Below are 13,583 nucleotides of genomic sequence, written 5' to 3'. Positions count from 1 at the left end.
TTTGCCCTCAAAATTTCAGTTACCTGAGAATAGATGCGGGTAATTAGCTTTCATCTTATCCTCCAGTTCCCAAGTGTGTTCTTCTTCTCCTCTTTGTCCCCAAGCTACTTTGACTAAGCGAACAGTCTTGCCTCTCAGCTGCTTATCACTTCTTTCTACGATCTGAACTGGTGATGCTTGATATGTCAAATCGTTTCGTAACTGTACTGTATCTGGTTTTAAAATGTGACTCTCGTCGGGAATATATTTCTTAAGTTGCGAGACATGAAAAACATCATGAAGGTTTGATAGATATGGAGGAAGGGCTACTTGATAAGCTACTAGACTGACTCTTTTAAGTATTTGGAAAGGTCCTATGTATTGTGGGTTAAGCTTTTTAGTCTTAAGGGCTCTACCTATTCCAGTAGTCGGGGTTACTTTAAGAAAGACATGGTCTCCCTCACTAAACTCTAAGGGTTTACGTCTATTATCGGCATAGCTCTTTTGACGACTCTGTGCTGTCTGGATCTTCTGGTCGAATCCCTTTTATCTTCTCAGTAGTTTCTTGCACTAAGTCTGGACCCAAGACACTAGCTTCTCCATCATCATTCCAACACAATGGTGTCTGACATCTCCTTCCATAGAGAGCTTCAAATGGTGCCATCCCGATACTTTGTTGGTAACTGTTGTTATAGACGAACTCGACCAATGGCAAATACCTATCCCAACTGCCCTGGTTGTCCATCACACAAGATCTTAACATGTCTTCCAATGTCTGGATTGTCCGCTCTGATTGTCCGTCTGTCTGAGGATGGTATGCTGTACTCATATGCAATTCTGTTCCCAATGCTTTTTGGAAAGCTCCCCAGAATCTGGAAGTAAACCTCGGATCTCAATCTGAAACAATTGACGAAGGTATTCCGTGCAATCGTACGATTTCTTGAATGTATATCCGTGCCAGCCTTTCTAATGTATAGTCAACTCGAATCGGAAGGAAGTGCGCTGATTTTGTCAACCTGTCCACAATTACCCAAATGGCATCGTGTCCCGTTGAAGTCCTTGGCAATCCCATAACAAAATCCATAGTGATCTGCTCCCATTTCCATTGTGGTATTTCTAAGGGTTGCAGGGTTCCTGATGGTCTCTGGTGTTCCACCTTTACCTTCTGGCAGGTTAAACATTTTGAGACATAATCAGCTACCTCTTTCTTCAAACCCGGCCACCAGAACATTTGTTTCAAATCCTGATACATCTTTGTTACTCCAGGATGTATAGAAAATCTACTTTGATGAGCTTCTGCAAGAATCCTTTGCCATAAATCTCCAGAGCTAGGCACACAAATTCTGTTCTTGTATCTCCAAAGACTGCTACGATCTAGTCTTACAGCTTCTGGTTCTTCTACTTTCATCCATCTCAGCATCGTCATCATTTCTAAGTCCTGTGCTTGTGCTTGCTGAATCCTAATCTTAAAATTTGGTGTTATATGCAATTGGGCCAAATGGACTCCATTTGACGTCTCAGTCATAGCCAACTTAAGGTCCTCAAATTCCACGAGTAGCTTCTCTTCCTTTATCATCATCCAAGAGATACTAAAATTCTTCCTGCTCAAGGCGTCTGCCACCACGTTCGCTTTTCCTGGGTGATAACTTAACTTAAAATCATAATCCTTCAAGAACTCCATCCACCTTCGCTGTTGCATATTAAGATCCTTCTGGTCAAAGATATACTTTAAACTTTTGTGGTCAGAGAAAACTTCTAGTTGAGCGCCATACAAATAGTGTCTCCAGATCTTCAGAGCAAACATTACTGCAGCCAACACCAAAACATGCGTCGGATAATTTCGTTCATGAGGTCTCAGCTGTCGGGAAGCATAAGCTACCACATTTTTGTCTTGCATCAGCACACATCCAACTCCTTTATGAGAGGCGTCACAGTATACTTCAAAAGGTTTCTGTGGGTCGGGTAGTACTAATACAGGTGCAGTTGTTAACTTTTCCTTAAGCATCTTGAAACTTCTATCACACTCAGCCGTCTAAACGAACGGAACTTCCTTTCGTGTAAGGTAAGTCAGAGGTAAGGCTATCTGTGAAAATCCTTTAATAAACCTTCGGTAATATCCAGGAAGTCTGAGAAAACTCCGAACTTCTGTAACGGTCGTAGGTGGTTCCCACGCCACTACTGCTTCAATTTTTGAAGGATCCACCGCAATTCCTCCCTGCGATATAACATGTCCCAAAAATGCCACCTTCTCTGTCCAGAACTCGCACTTTAATAGTTTAGCATATAACTTTCGAGTCCTTAGTATCTGCAATACCGTCCTTAGATGCTCTTCATGCTCTCTTTCTATCTTCGAATAGATGAGAATGTCGTCTATGAAGACTACTATGAACTGATCAAGGTACGGACGGAAAATACGATTCATGTAATCCATGAAAATGGGAAGATAGAATGTCGTCTATGAAGACTACTATGATCCGTTTTTTTAAATATTATTTTTAATTAAATATTATTATTTAATATTTTATTATTATTTATTATTTTATTATTAATTTTCGAAAATTAACTTACCTTTTACCTTTAACCTTTAAAATTCACTTTTTACCACCCGTAACTTTTAATATTTCTACTTTAACCACCCTAACTTTCAGAAATTACTAAACAACCCCTTAAACACCAAAAATTTTACTTCCTTGCCCTTTTTAAGATCTAAGGCATATTCTTCATTGTTCTTCATCACACTCAAAGTGTTCTTCATGTTCTTCATAAATCCCAAATAATACAACCTTCACACATCTCAAACACAAATAATAAAGATTAATTTCGTGACACCCTACCTGGTTTTGCTGCTCCTAATTCAATCAAACTTTTAGGTGGTCCTTAAGCACTTTTTCCTCCTAAATCACATCAAGAAAACACATATTTAACCATGTTTCCTTGAAACTGAATCAAAAGAGAGATGGTGCAGCCAACTCATCTTGATCCCAGCCTTGATAAGTCATATGATCATGTAGAGAAAGAAGAGAGGATCATTTTGGTCGGATTGGAATTTTGATTTGAGTTTTAGATCAGCAGAAATGAAGCTTTGAAGATTTGGAACTAAGAACTTTTCTCTCTTTTTCTCTCTTGGAAATTTTGGCCACAAGGAGCAAATGAACCAGCCTTGGGGGTTTTGGGGGTGTAGGGTGAGTTGTGATTGGTTGGCTTGGAGGTGGATTAAAATAATATTAAAATATCTCAGGTGTATAACTACTAAAACTAGGTGTATCGGAACACTTGCAAAAACATCTCTAAAAATTATTTTCTGAGCTACTAGCATAAATGACACTAGTAACATATTTATTATGGGAATAAAACATGAATAATGAGGCCTTAGCATTGCTAAAGTCATCAGAGAGTGCTGGTGCTAAGCTGCACCAGTAAACTGTGAACCCGGTTAAATCGATTTTCCTATTTTTAACTAAAACTGACCAGGAAACCTTATAATATCACTCAAGCAGCTTATAATACTAATATAATGATAATATTATATTATTATCTCTCTTCTCTCATGAATCGAGTCTGGTTCGCTAAACTAAGACTATTTACGAAAATCAGGATCGAGTCCGGTTCGTCAAACTGAGACTATTTACGAAAAACCGGATCAAAACTCCAAACCGATACGGTTCAAAAACTATGTTCTTCGTAACTGCATTATCGAGCTTGCCTCATAAAAGGTTCTAGCTTAAAGATGACATAATGACAATTAGGATTGAGATACATGATAATATATCAAAGCTTCTCCCCTTACTGATCCTCCGGAGTTCTCCGTACTTTCAGAAAAGATCTCGCGTACTCGAAAACCGGGGTTGTTACATTCTACCCTCCTAAAAGAAAATTTTGCCCTCAAAATTTTAGTTACCTAAAAATAGATGCGGGTAATTAGCTTACATTTTATCTTCCAGTTCCCAAATGTGCTCTTCTTTTCCTCTTTGTCCCCAAGCTACTTTGACTAAGCGAACAGTCTTGCCTCTCAGCTGCTTATTGATGACATGTCATCATATACCTATTTTTCTATGCTTTTTCATACAAGGAAAGCTAGGAGACATTCCTAAGAGGTTGTATTGACACTTAATCCCTTTTTCTGTGAAGCATTTTAAATTGAAGGTTCCTATGAACCTTGCTGAAGTGTTCAATCAAGTATAGATGTAGATGTCTGCTAAGTGTTCTAGTTTGTATGCTTGTTATCACTCATCTGCATTAAATTCTGTCTTGTTTCCTTTTGCATCAATAAGAGAAAATGTGTGAAATAGAAAGTGATTGTCTAATGTGGCAGGAATTAGAATGAAATTCAGTGGTGGTAATTGCTTGATTAGATGATAAGCTCAATAATAAAAGCTGCAGAATAGAATGTCCTTTGTAGTGTGAACTTAGTTGTTGTGATAAAACCTTCAATTAATGAACATCCCTAGAAAATAAAGAAAAGTAAGAAAGAAAAAGAAAAGAAAAGCCAAGGATTGGCAACAAAAATGAAAGAAACAAATAATAAGGCTAGACACCAATAGCTTGGACCTTAGGACATATGTCTGTGGTGCTTCTTGTACTAGGATCTGCTTGGACAATTAGGTTTTGAGGAGTCTTTTAAAACTTGGTAACCTGGATTAACTAATCCGGGATTACCAACCGAATGCCCATTATCAAGAGCAACCTAGCTACAAAGCATTTAGTGATCCAAAGAGATGCTGGGCATCAATGTTCCCAAGAAGAATTGTGAGCCAAGTGTCTGTAGTGAAGAAGTGTTAAGAAAAATTGAGCCAAAAGGATGCTGCAACACTTGACACTGAGCCACCATTAAGAAATAAGTTTCTAAAGCAAAAGAAATAAGGAAAAGTATAACAGGGATCAATCAAAGAACAAGGAATTATAGCAGCAACTCTAGTGAATCCTTAAAGAGACATTTCATATCTGACAGCTAAGAATAATTGAGCTGCATTTTGTCTGCATAAAACCCCATGAACCAAATTTTATTACCTACTAAATAAGGACATACATGCTTCTCTATTTCAGTTCATTTCTTCTCATGTTTAGTGCTTGCTTGGGGACAAGCAAGGTTTAAGTTTGGTATTGTGATGACAAGTCATCTCCTGCTAGTTTTACAAGCATTTTTCACTTGTTTCGTTAGGTTTTATGCACTTTCTTGCACAATAAGTAAGTGATTGGAGTGGAATTTCATGATTATTTTGAATCAACCAAACATCATTTATTTTAAATAAAATCATTAGGTTTAGGCAAGAATTAATTGATATTATGAATGGTGCAAGGATCTTGTGATTTTGGTTAGACTTTGATTTATTGATTGATTGCTTGTAGGTGAAGAAATGAAGAAAAAAGGGAAGAAATCAGGGAAGTGTTACGTTCACAAAGAGAACGCCACGCTCACTAGTAAACATGGCTAGCGTTCACTTCTAAAGTGAGCACCATGCTCACTTAGTTACCTTTTTCGTGGATTTCAAGCTTTAGAGCAAAGCCTTGTGCCATCCGTACACATAGCCAGTGCTCAAACTCTTAACGCAGTGCTCATTAAAGGAGCGCCAATGAAGAAAAAGTGCGCACGTGAGGAGCACTTATGGTGCAGCGCTCACTATGAGAGCGCCAAGGAAGGAAATTGCACACCAAATGGTGCAGCGCTCAACCAAAAAGTAAGTGCTCAATAAAGGAGCACAACGCTCACAAAGAAAGCGCCAAGTAAGGAAGGCGCGCACCAAAGGATGCACGCTGAGGGAGTGAACACCACGTTCACTTTGTCAACTAAACGCTCTACTGGGAGCACCAACAAATGCATCCTGACCCACTTTTTCAAGGCCAAACCAAAAAGCCCACTTCAAGTGTTAAATGAGGGAAATAGAAAGTGTATAAATAAGAACAAGTTTGATTTGAGAAGGACTTTTTTGGAGCTTTTTTTTATTTTTCCTTTTTAGAATTTTAGAATTGGAGAATTAGGATCAGATCTAACTTTTCCTTGTTCATTTTCTTTCTTCTGCAACTTCTATTTTCTTTTTCTGGGTTTTGAACTCAGATTGAAGAACTCCACTGAAATTCTTCATCTGAGAATCATCTTTTACTTTTCCTTTTTATAGTTCTAAGAATTGGAAATTGGATCGGAATCTTCTTTTCTGATTTCATTTTATTTCTTCTGCAATTTCTTCTTTACTTTTTGGTTAAGAGAGTAATTGAGGTCTAGATTTGCTTTCTGTTCTTATTACTCTTCTGCACTTGTCAATTTCTTTTTAGGATTTCATAATTGAGTTAAGCTTTCTTGCTGTTTTTATTCTTCTGCAATTTTTCAATTCTGTTATGGTTCTTCTGCAATTTCTCTTCATCTCATAGTTTTCTGATTTACTTCAATTTACAATTCCAGCTTTGTTTTGAATCCCAGTACCTAAAATCCCTTTATTTTTCATGCAATTTAAATTTCAAAGCAATTTAGATTCAGCAATTAACATTTCTTGTACTTTATGTTTCAGTCATTTACATTTCTTGCAATTTAAGTTCCAGCTTGTTTACTTTCTTGCACTTTAAGTTTCTGCAATTTACTTTTTCTGCACTTTAAGATTTTGTCAATTTTCATTCTCCCTTTTATTTTCTTGCAATTTTACTTTTATTAATCAAGTTTCACTCAAATCATCAAATATTCGCTTAACAAAATTCATCACCATACTAAAGTTGCTCAATCCATCAATCCCTGTGGGATCGACCTCACTCTTGTGAGTTACCACTACTTGATGCGACCTGGTACACTTGCCGGTGAGTTTGTGTGGAATCATTTTTCCTTCAATAACTGGGGCAGCCAATTTTCTTAAGTATGGGAGTCAAAGACATCCAGCCCTTGGACACACTTACCTTGATCCTTGAATAGTCATCATTCTCAGGCGGAATATGGGGAATCTTCTGAATAGCTTCAATAGCTCGGTTGGAAGAGCCCAACCTTTTTCCCCAAAGGAATATTGACTCCACTTCCCAGTTTTGGTAGTTGGCATAGAATTCCCGCACCATGGTTTCATTGACTTCAATTAGGTCTTGCTCAAGAAACTCCCAATGAAGTGAGGCGATCCGTGCAGGGATGACCGTTTTGTACTTGATCGGAACCTTAAGCATCTGTTCCCAATGGATGGGCCTTGTCTCGAATTTTCCATATTGGAACTCGGCTCTTTGGTTGATCAAGATGTCCAGGTTATCGCTCGGGCGATCCATGAAATGTGGTCTTGATGCGTGGGTTGTAGGTTGTACAACCGGTAAAGCGACCGGTTTCTTACCCTTCTTTCACATCCTAAAAAGAAAACAGAAAATATCAAGGTCATAGGACAACAACAATTTTGAACAATGAGGAAGCACTTAATAAAGTCAAGAAAACTGAATCCATAGTTGGAAGGTTGAAGATAGGGTGATTCACAAGAATGGCGGTGTGAATATTCCGATAGTGCGTGCGGTTGGAAAACACACAACGGCAATCACACTCTTAAAGCAATTCAAAGTTTAAGGCTTCACAAGTAAGTGCTCAAATTGCAAATATAAAACATAGAAATGCAAGCAACTTCAAGCAAGCACCAAAAAGGAATTGTCAATTGTTCATCCTCAACAAGTGTTAATCACATTTGCAATGCTTTTAATTAGAAGCCAAAAGATGTTTGGTCAAGACATCACCAAAGGTTGAACATTTGTAAAGTGAATACTCAATTTAAATTCCAAGATGAACAATGGAACTTATATTCTACCAACACAATGCATTTACAACTAAAGTCACCCATTAACAAAGTACACAAAACTTTGAAAATATGGGCGGTTGAACTCAATCTATACCAACAAGGAATTGCATTGATAAAACAATTTGATCAACATCAAAATTCACAAATGAAGTTGCACAATTCACACAATATACCTAACAAAAGATAAATTGAAAGCATATGATGTCCAAGTTATATGAATCAAACAAGATGTTCATTGAGTCATTTTATCGAACATGTGGTATGAAATGTACAAGTTCATCACAATTAAGCTCAAAATTGATCCTAACCAACCCAATAATCAAGCAACAACACTTTGCAATACAAAGGAATAACTAAGAATGCAACAAATTTAATCTAAGCCACATAATTAAAATGAAAATAAATGCAAAAATATTAACATAAAAAGAACGAAAAATAAAAAAACCTTAGGTATAGGAGTTGAAGAGAACAAGAACGAGGGAGGAATAGTGGCACTTCTTATAGCCACTGTGAAATCACAACGGTTGGGTCCGCCGAAAAAAGCACTGGAGGAGAGAACTCGCCAGTGGTGAATAGAGAAAAGAGAAGAGAAAGAAAGAAAGAAATAAAAGAGAAGAGAAGTAAGAGAAAGAGAGAGAGAGGTGGTGGTTGCCGACAGTGGGCTGACGACGGCGGTGGCCGACGGCAGGCTGACAGGCAAACTGGGTAGAGAAGAGAGGGAGGGGGTAGTTATGAAGAAGAGGTGAAAAGAGAGGACTGCCTCTCAATAGGGCAGGTTGCCCTGTCATTGCACAGAACGCGAGCTGTGGGGATGCACAGGGGGCTGTGCGGACGCACAGAGATAAAAACTTAAGCAGAATGCGAACGCAAACAGCGTGTGAATGCTGCAAGCAGAGATGTTACATATAGATGTGCGGGCGCACAACAGAGTGCGTGCACACAAAAGGACTCTTATTATTTTTTTTTCTGTTCACACGCACAAGCTGTTCCATTGCTCCCACCAGAGAGGCTTGCAATTGGTGTGCGGACGCACACGTCTGTGCGGCCGCACAGGTGAAGCACGAAAGGGAACGTGTGCGTATGCACGAAGCTGTGCGCATGCACAGATAAGAGAAAAGGGGGTAGCGCGCACGCACAGGCTGTGCTGGCGTTGCGACCTGCGGGCATGTTAATGCGTGTGCGGACGCACAGATGGCGAAAAACATAGTTTCGTGCGCACGCAAAGCTTGGTGCGTATGCACAGATGCCCGGCTTTAGAAATTTATTTTCTCTTCAAAACTAAGGTTCCTAACCTTAGCATAACAACATACCAACCCCAAATCATTCAAACAAGCACAAAATCATAGTCCACAAGTAATTTAACTTATGCAACTCAAAATTATCCAATCAAATCTAAACTAATCATTATATCACAAGAAAATAAATAGTTCAAAAAGCTATAAACAAGAGATAGAATTAGAAAAATGTCACCATGGTGGGGTGTCTCACACCAAGAACTTTGGTTTAGAGTCCTAAGTTGGACTTGCATGGCTTCATTGGTCACTTAGAAACTTCCCCAAGGAGGAAAATCTCCAACTCCTTGGCTTGCTTGGGTTGAGTATGATAAAGGTTTGAACTTAACTCCATTGGTAGGGTGAATCACTTCCACCACCCCATAAGGTTTGACATCCACCACTCTAAATGGCCCATCCCACCTAGATCTTAGTTTACCGAGCATCAATCGCAACCTTGAATTGTACACAAGTACTTCGTCGCCTATCTTGAAGTTCTTGCTGCTAATATTTTGGTCATGGAATGCCTTAGCTTTTTCCTTGTAGAACTGAGCATTCTAATTCATCCAATTGGAGCTTACGTTCCATTCCCGCCCTCCTTTAAGTCTGGATTGCAATTCTTCACCACCCAATAGGTTCTATCTTAGATCTCAACCGGAAGACGGCAAGGTTTCTCAACGTTGGAATTGCTAGCCCCTACAACATGATAACAACTAGACCCCAAGCCAAAAGGGTGATAATTCATGATGAATAGGACGAATAAAACGCAATGATATGAATAAAAGCAATAAACCAATAGGTATATATATATATTCTAACTATATCTATTTACTTAGGAGTAGACAAACAAAAAGTGTTAGTTGCTATCAATATTAAGATAGAGGCGCCTCCTACCAATTAGTGCCAAATGGCAAACTAAAAATCAACTATTCACACTATTCACATATTTACACAACCAAAATCATAGCACTTATTGCACTTAAGGTGAAGTCCCCGGCAACGGTGCTAAAATTTGATAGCTAGGTGATTGCCAATTGCTTGAGTTTGGATTTTTACACACTAAAAGAGGATTAACGTTGCAAGCATAGACCAAACCCAACAATCGGCCACCGATCAAATTGGAAATTCACAAGATGTGTCACAACTCAAAACCAATTTAAAACCGAGAGTATTTGACTCCCGGGTCGTCTCCCAAGGAATCACTTGAGGGCAATGAGTGTGCAAGTTCCGATTGTAGTGATCAAGGGGTGTGTCAATAAAGAAATGAACATATAAAGCAATAAAAGAACATGTAAAATTGTAATGATTGAACTAATAAAGATATTAAAGAACCGACTATGTAATATAAACAAGTAAAGTATAGAAGAGATTAACATAGAAATGTATGGAAGGTTGAAAGCATAGTGGTAACAAGAACAATTAACAATTCGAGAATTGACACTGAATGTTGGACATTCCCACTCTAGGAACCCAATTGCTCACTTTATCCAAGCCAAGAGACAAAAATTCAGCCTAAAATGATGTTTGACATTTTGTCAAACACTTGGTGGACAAAAAGCTTAAACATGAGAAAAAAAAGAAAGGACTTAAAATTAACAGCTACAATTGATCTCAATCAACAAGAATAACATAAGGAAGCATAGAACAAACATTAAACACCAAATTCATCAACAAGAAATTGAAATTGCAAAGAGAAGTAAAATTGAACTATAGCTTGAATTAGAAGAAAGAGTAATGACAATGTAACTATAAAGAGTAATAACAAGAGAATACTTACAATGAAATTAGCAAAATCCAAGATCAAAAATGGAAATGACACTTGGAAGCAAAACCCTAAGATAAACCCTAATAGAGAAGATGAAAAACTTAGAGAAAACTAAAACTAAAAACCTCATACTACTCCTCCTAAACTATAGTAATGATATGCTATGTTATGTCCTTCATTCCCCTTCCAATATGAGCTAAAAGACTTCAGAAATGGGCCTCCAAAGCCCTAAAATCGCGAGTCACGTGCTTTTTTAATGAAGTCATGCGCGGACACCTGTGCGGACGCACAGGTCTGTGCGTCCGCACACTTTGCGAAAATCTCAACCTATGAGTATCTGTGCACACACACACTAGGCGATGCTTGGCTGGGCGCACGACACGCTTGAAATGATCCACGTGCTCTGCTTGGGCTCCTGTGCGTACGCACAAGAGGTTGTGTGCACGCACAGGTCTCCGAACTCATCTTCTTTAATTCTTCATGTTTTCTCTACTTTGCATGCTCTTCTTCCATTTTCTCCAACCCATTCCTACCTTATACACCTGGAATCACTCACAAACACATCAAGGTATCAAATGGAAGCCAAATGGAATAAAATAGATCAAGTTAAGCACAAAAGAGCGTATTTTTTTAATCAAGCACAATTTGGGAGGAATGTTCAAAAGCATGCTATTCAAGGGAATGAGTGCAAGTTTATGTGATGAAATCCATTCAATTCTAACAAAAAATCATCATCAAATATGGATTCATCAATGGTCTTCAGAATAAAGACTACCTCCACACCCCTTACATTACTCATGTAAGTTGGGGCAATAGTTGTATCCAGTCTCACCGTGTTGGCATAAAACTCCCTTATGATGCTAGCATTGATTCTGGTGATTGGTGTGGTAAGAGCTTACCACTTCCTCTTTCTGATCTTCTCTCTTATATCTAGGCATTTATCTTCGTGCAGCTGGAAAGGGATCTCTGCAAGTGTCCCCTTAGGTATCACCCACTCAAGTTGAATTTGGTGGAACAATGATTTTAACTTCCATCTGTCTTATTCGTATTCACTCTCAAAAATAGGTTCTTTCCCTCTCCTTCTTTTGAAGCTTGAGGAAGATGCCATATCTTCCTAAAGTGTTGACCAAATAAAGGTGGAGAGTTGGTGAAGAGGGATGGCTGGTGTTATGAAATATAGGATGAGAATATATCTTGAGGGTAAAGTAAGGTTGTGAAACTCAAAAGAACTAGTGTGGTTTAGAGCAACAGAGGGTACGGTTTATGAAGTGAACTTTTAAAAGGAACTCAAAGCATGATTTTGTGAGTGCAAGAAAGTAGGGGTTTGAGGTATGAGGCACGGTCCAAGTGAAGCTATATGTAGCAACATTGATGAAGGATGGATGGTGAAGATGCTTCTTGAAAAGGTGAGAATGAACGGTATGCATGCAAAGTTGAATGAGGACAAAGATTGCCTCTTCATTGGCCATGTGGGTTAGGTCTCCTAAGGGCATCTTCCAACAATGTGTAGATTTGCACTTCCCAAAGGAATAGCTTCCAAAGTCATGTCACCCATTTGTCTTCTTCATGCTAACCGTACCCTGTCTCTTTTTGTCCATTCCATTCATCTTCTCTTTCCTATGCCTAAACAAGACAAAATTGAATTAAAAAAAGTGGCGGTAAATAATTGAAAAGCTATGACAAAAATTAATTCTAAGTGTTCCTCATGGCACATCAATCAACCCTGACTCCTTTAAGCACGTATATAGCCTTGGTGGACACCAAACTTAATGTTTGGCCGTGTGGCTCAACAAATTCAATCAACCAAGTTGTTCATGTGAAAATCAATGAAACTCTTGTCATTGTTGATTTATGCATCATGGGGATGCCCTTTTTATGCTAAGAGAATAAAAAGTAATTAAAAACAATGCATGATATAGTTCACTTTTCATGAACTTCCTGCCTTAGAACAAATTGACATTCCTTGACTTATAGCACATGTCACAGCACCAAACTTAATGTTTGGTTGTTGATGAGCGGATAATTTATACGCTTTTTGGCATTATTTTTAGGTAGTTTTTAGTAAGTTTAAGCTACTTTTAGGGATGTTTTCATTAGTTTTTATGTTAAATTCATATTTCTGGACTTTACTATGAGTTTGTGTGTTTTTCTGTGATTTCAGGTAAATTCTGGCTGAAATTGAGGGAGTTGAGCAAAACTCTGAAAAAGGCTGACAAAAGGACTGCTGATGTTGTTGGAATCTGACCTCCCTGCACTCGAAATGGATTTTCTGGAGCTACAGAACTCCAATTGGCGCGCTCTCAACGGCGTTGGAAAGTAGATATCCAGGGCTTTCCAGCAATATATAATAGTCCATACTTTATTCGGAAATTGATGATGTAACTTGGCGTTGAACGCCAAGTACAAGCTGCTGTCTGGAGTTAAACGCCAGAAAAACGTCATGATCCAGAGTTGAACGCCCAAAACACGTCATAACTTGGAGTTCAACTCCAAGAAAAGCCTCAGCTCGTGGATAGAACAAGCTCAGCCCAAGCATACACCAAGTGGGCCCCGGAAGTGGATTTAAGCATCAATTACTTACTCATGTAAACCCTAGGAGCTAGTCTAGTATAAATAGAACATTTATCTAATGTATTAGATGTCTTTTGACCACGTTTCATCTTTGGTCTCAGTTTTGTTTTATTCTTCATCTTAGGAGATCATTGATCACGTTAGGGAGGCTGGCCATTCGGCCATGCCTGAACCCTTTGCTTATGTATCTTCAACGGTGGAGTTTCTGCACACCATAGATTAAGGGTGTGGAGCTCTGCTGTACCTCAAGTATTAATG

At 38.5% G+C, this 13,583-nt stretch overlaps 1 protein-coding gene across 1 annotated transcript; it reads right to left on the bottom strand.

Moving 5' to 3' along the window:
- Positions 1–2,011: 2,011 nt before the first annotated feature.
- LOC107470406 (uncharacterized) lies at positions 2,012–7,206 on the bottom strand. Its single transcript, XM_016089813.1, has 2 exons — positions 6,856–7,206; positions 2,012–2,368 (listed from the first exon to the last, which is right to left on the bottom strand). The coding sequence occupies exons 1-2, from the start codon at positions 7,204–7,206 to the stop codon at positions 2,012–2,014; spliced, it is 708 nt and encodes a 235-aa protein (XP_015945299.1).
- Between the last annotated feature and the right edge of the window lie 6,377 nt (positions 7,207–13,583).

The sequence above is a fragment of the Arachis duranensis genome, chromosome 10, assembly GCF_000817695.3.
Source record: "Arachis duranensis cultivar V14167 chromosome 10, aradu.V14167.gnm2.J7QH, whole genome shotgun sequence".
NCBI classification, from domain to species: Eukaryota; Viridiplantae; Streptophyta; class Magnoliopsida; order Fabales; family Fabaceae; genus Arachis; species Arachis duranensis.
This window is presented reverse-complemented; position numbering and strand designations above follow the sequence as displayed.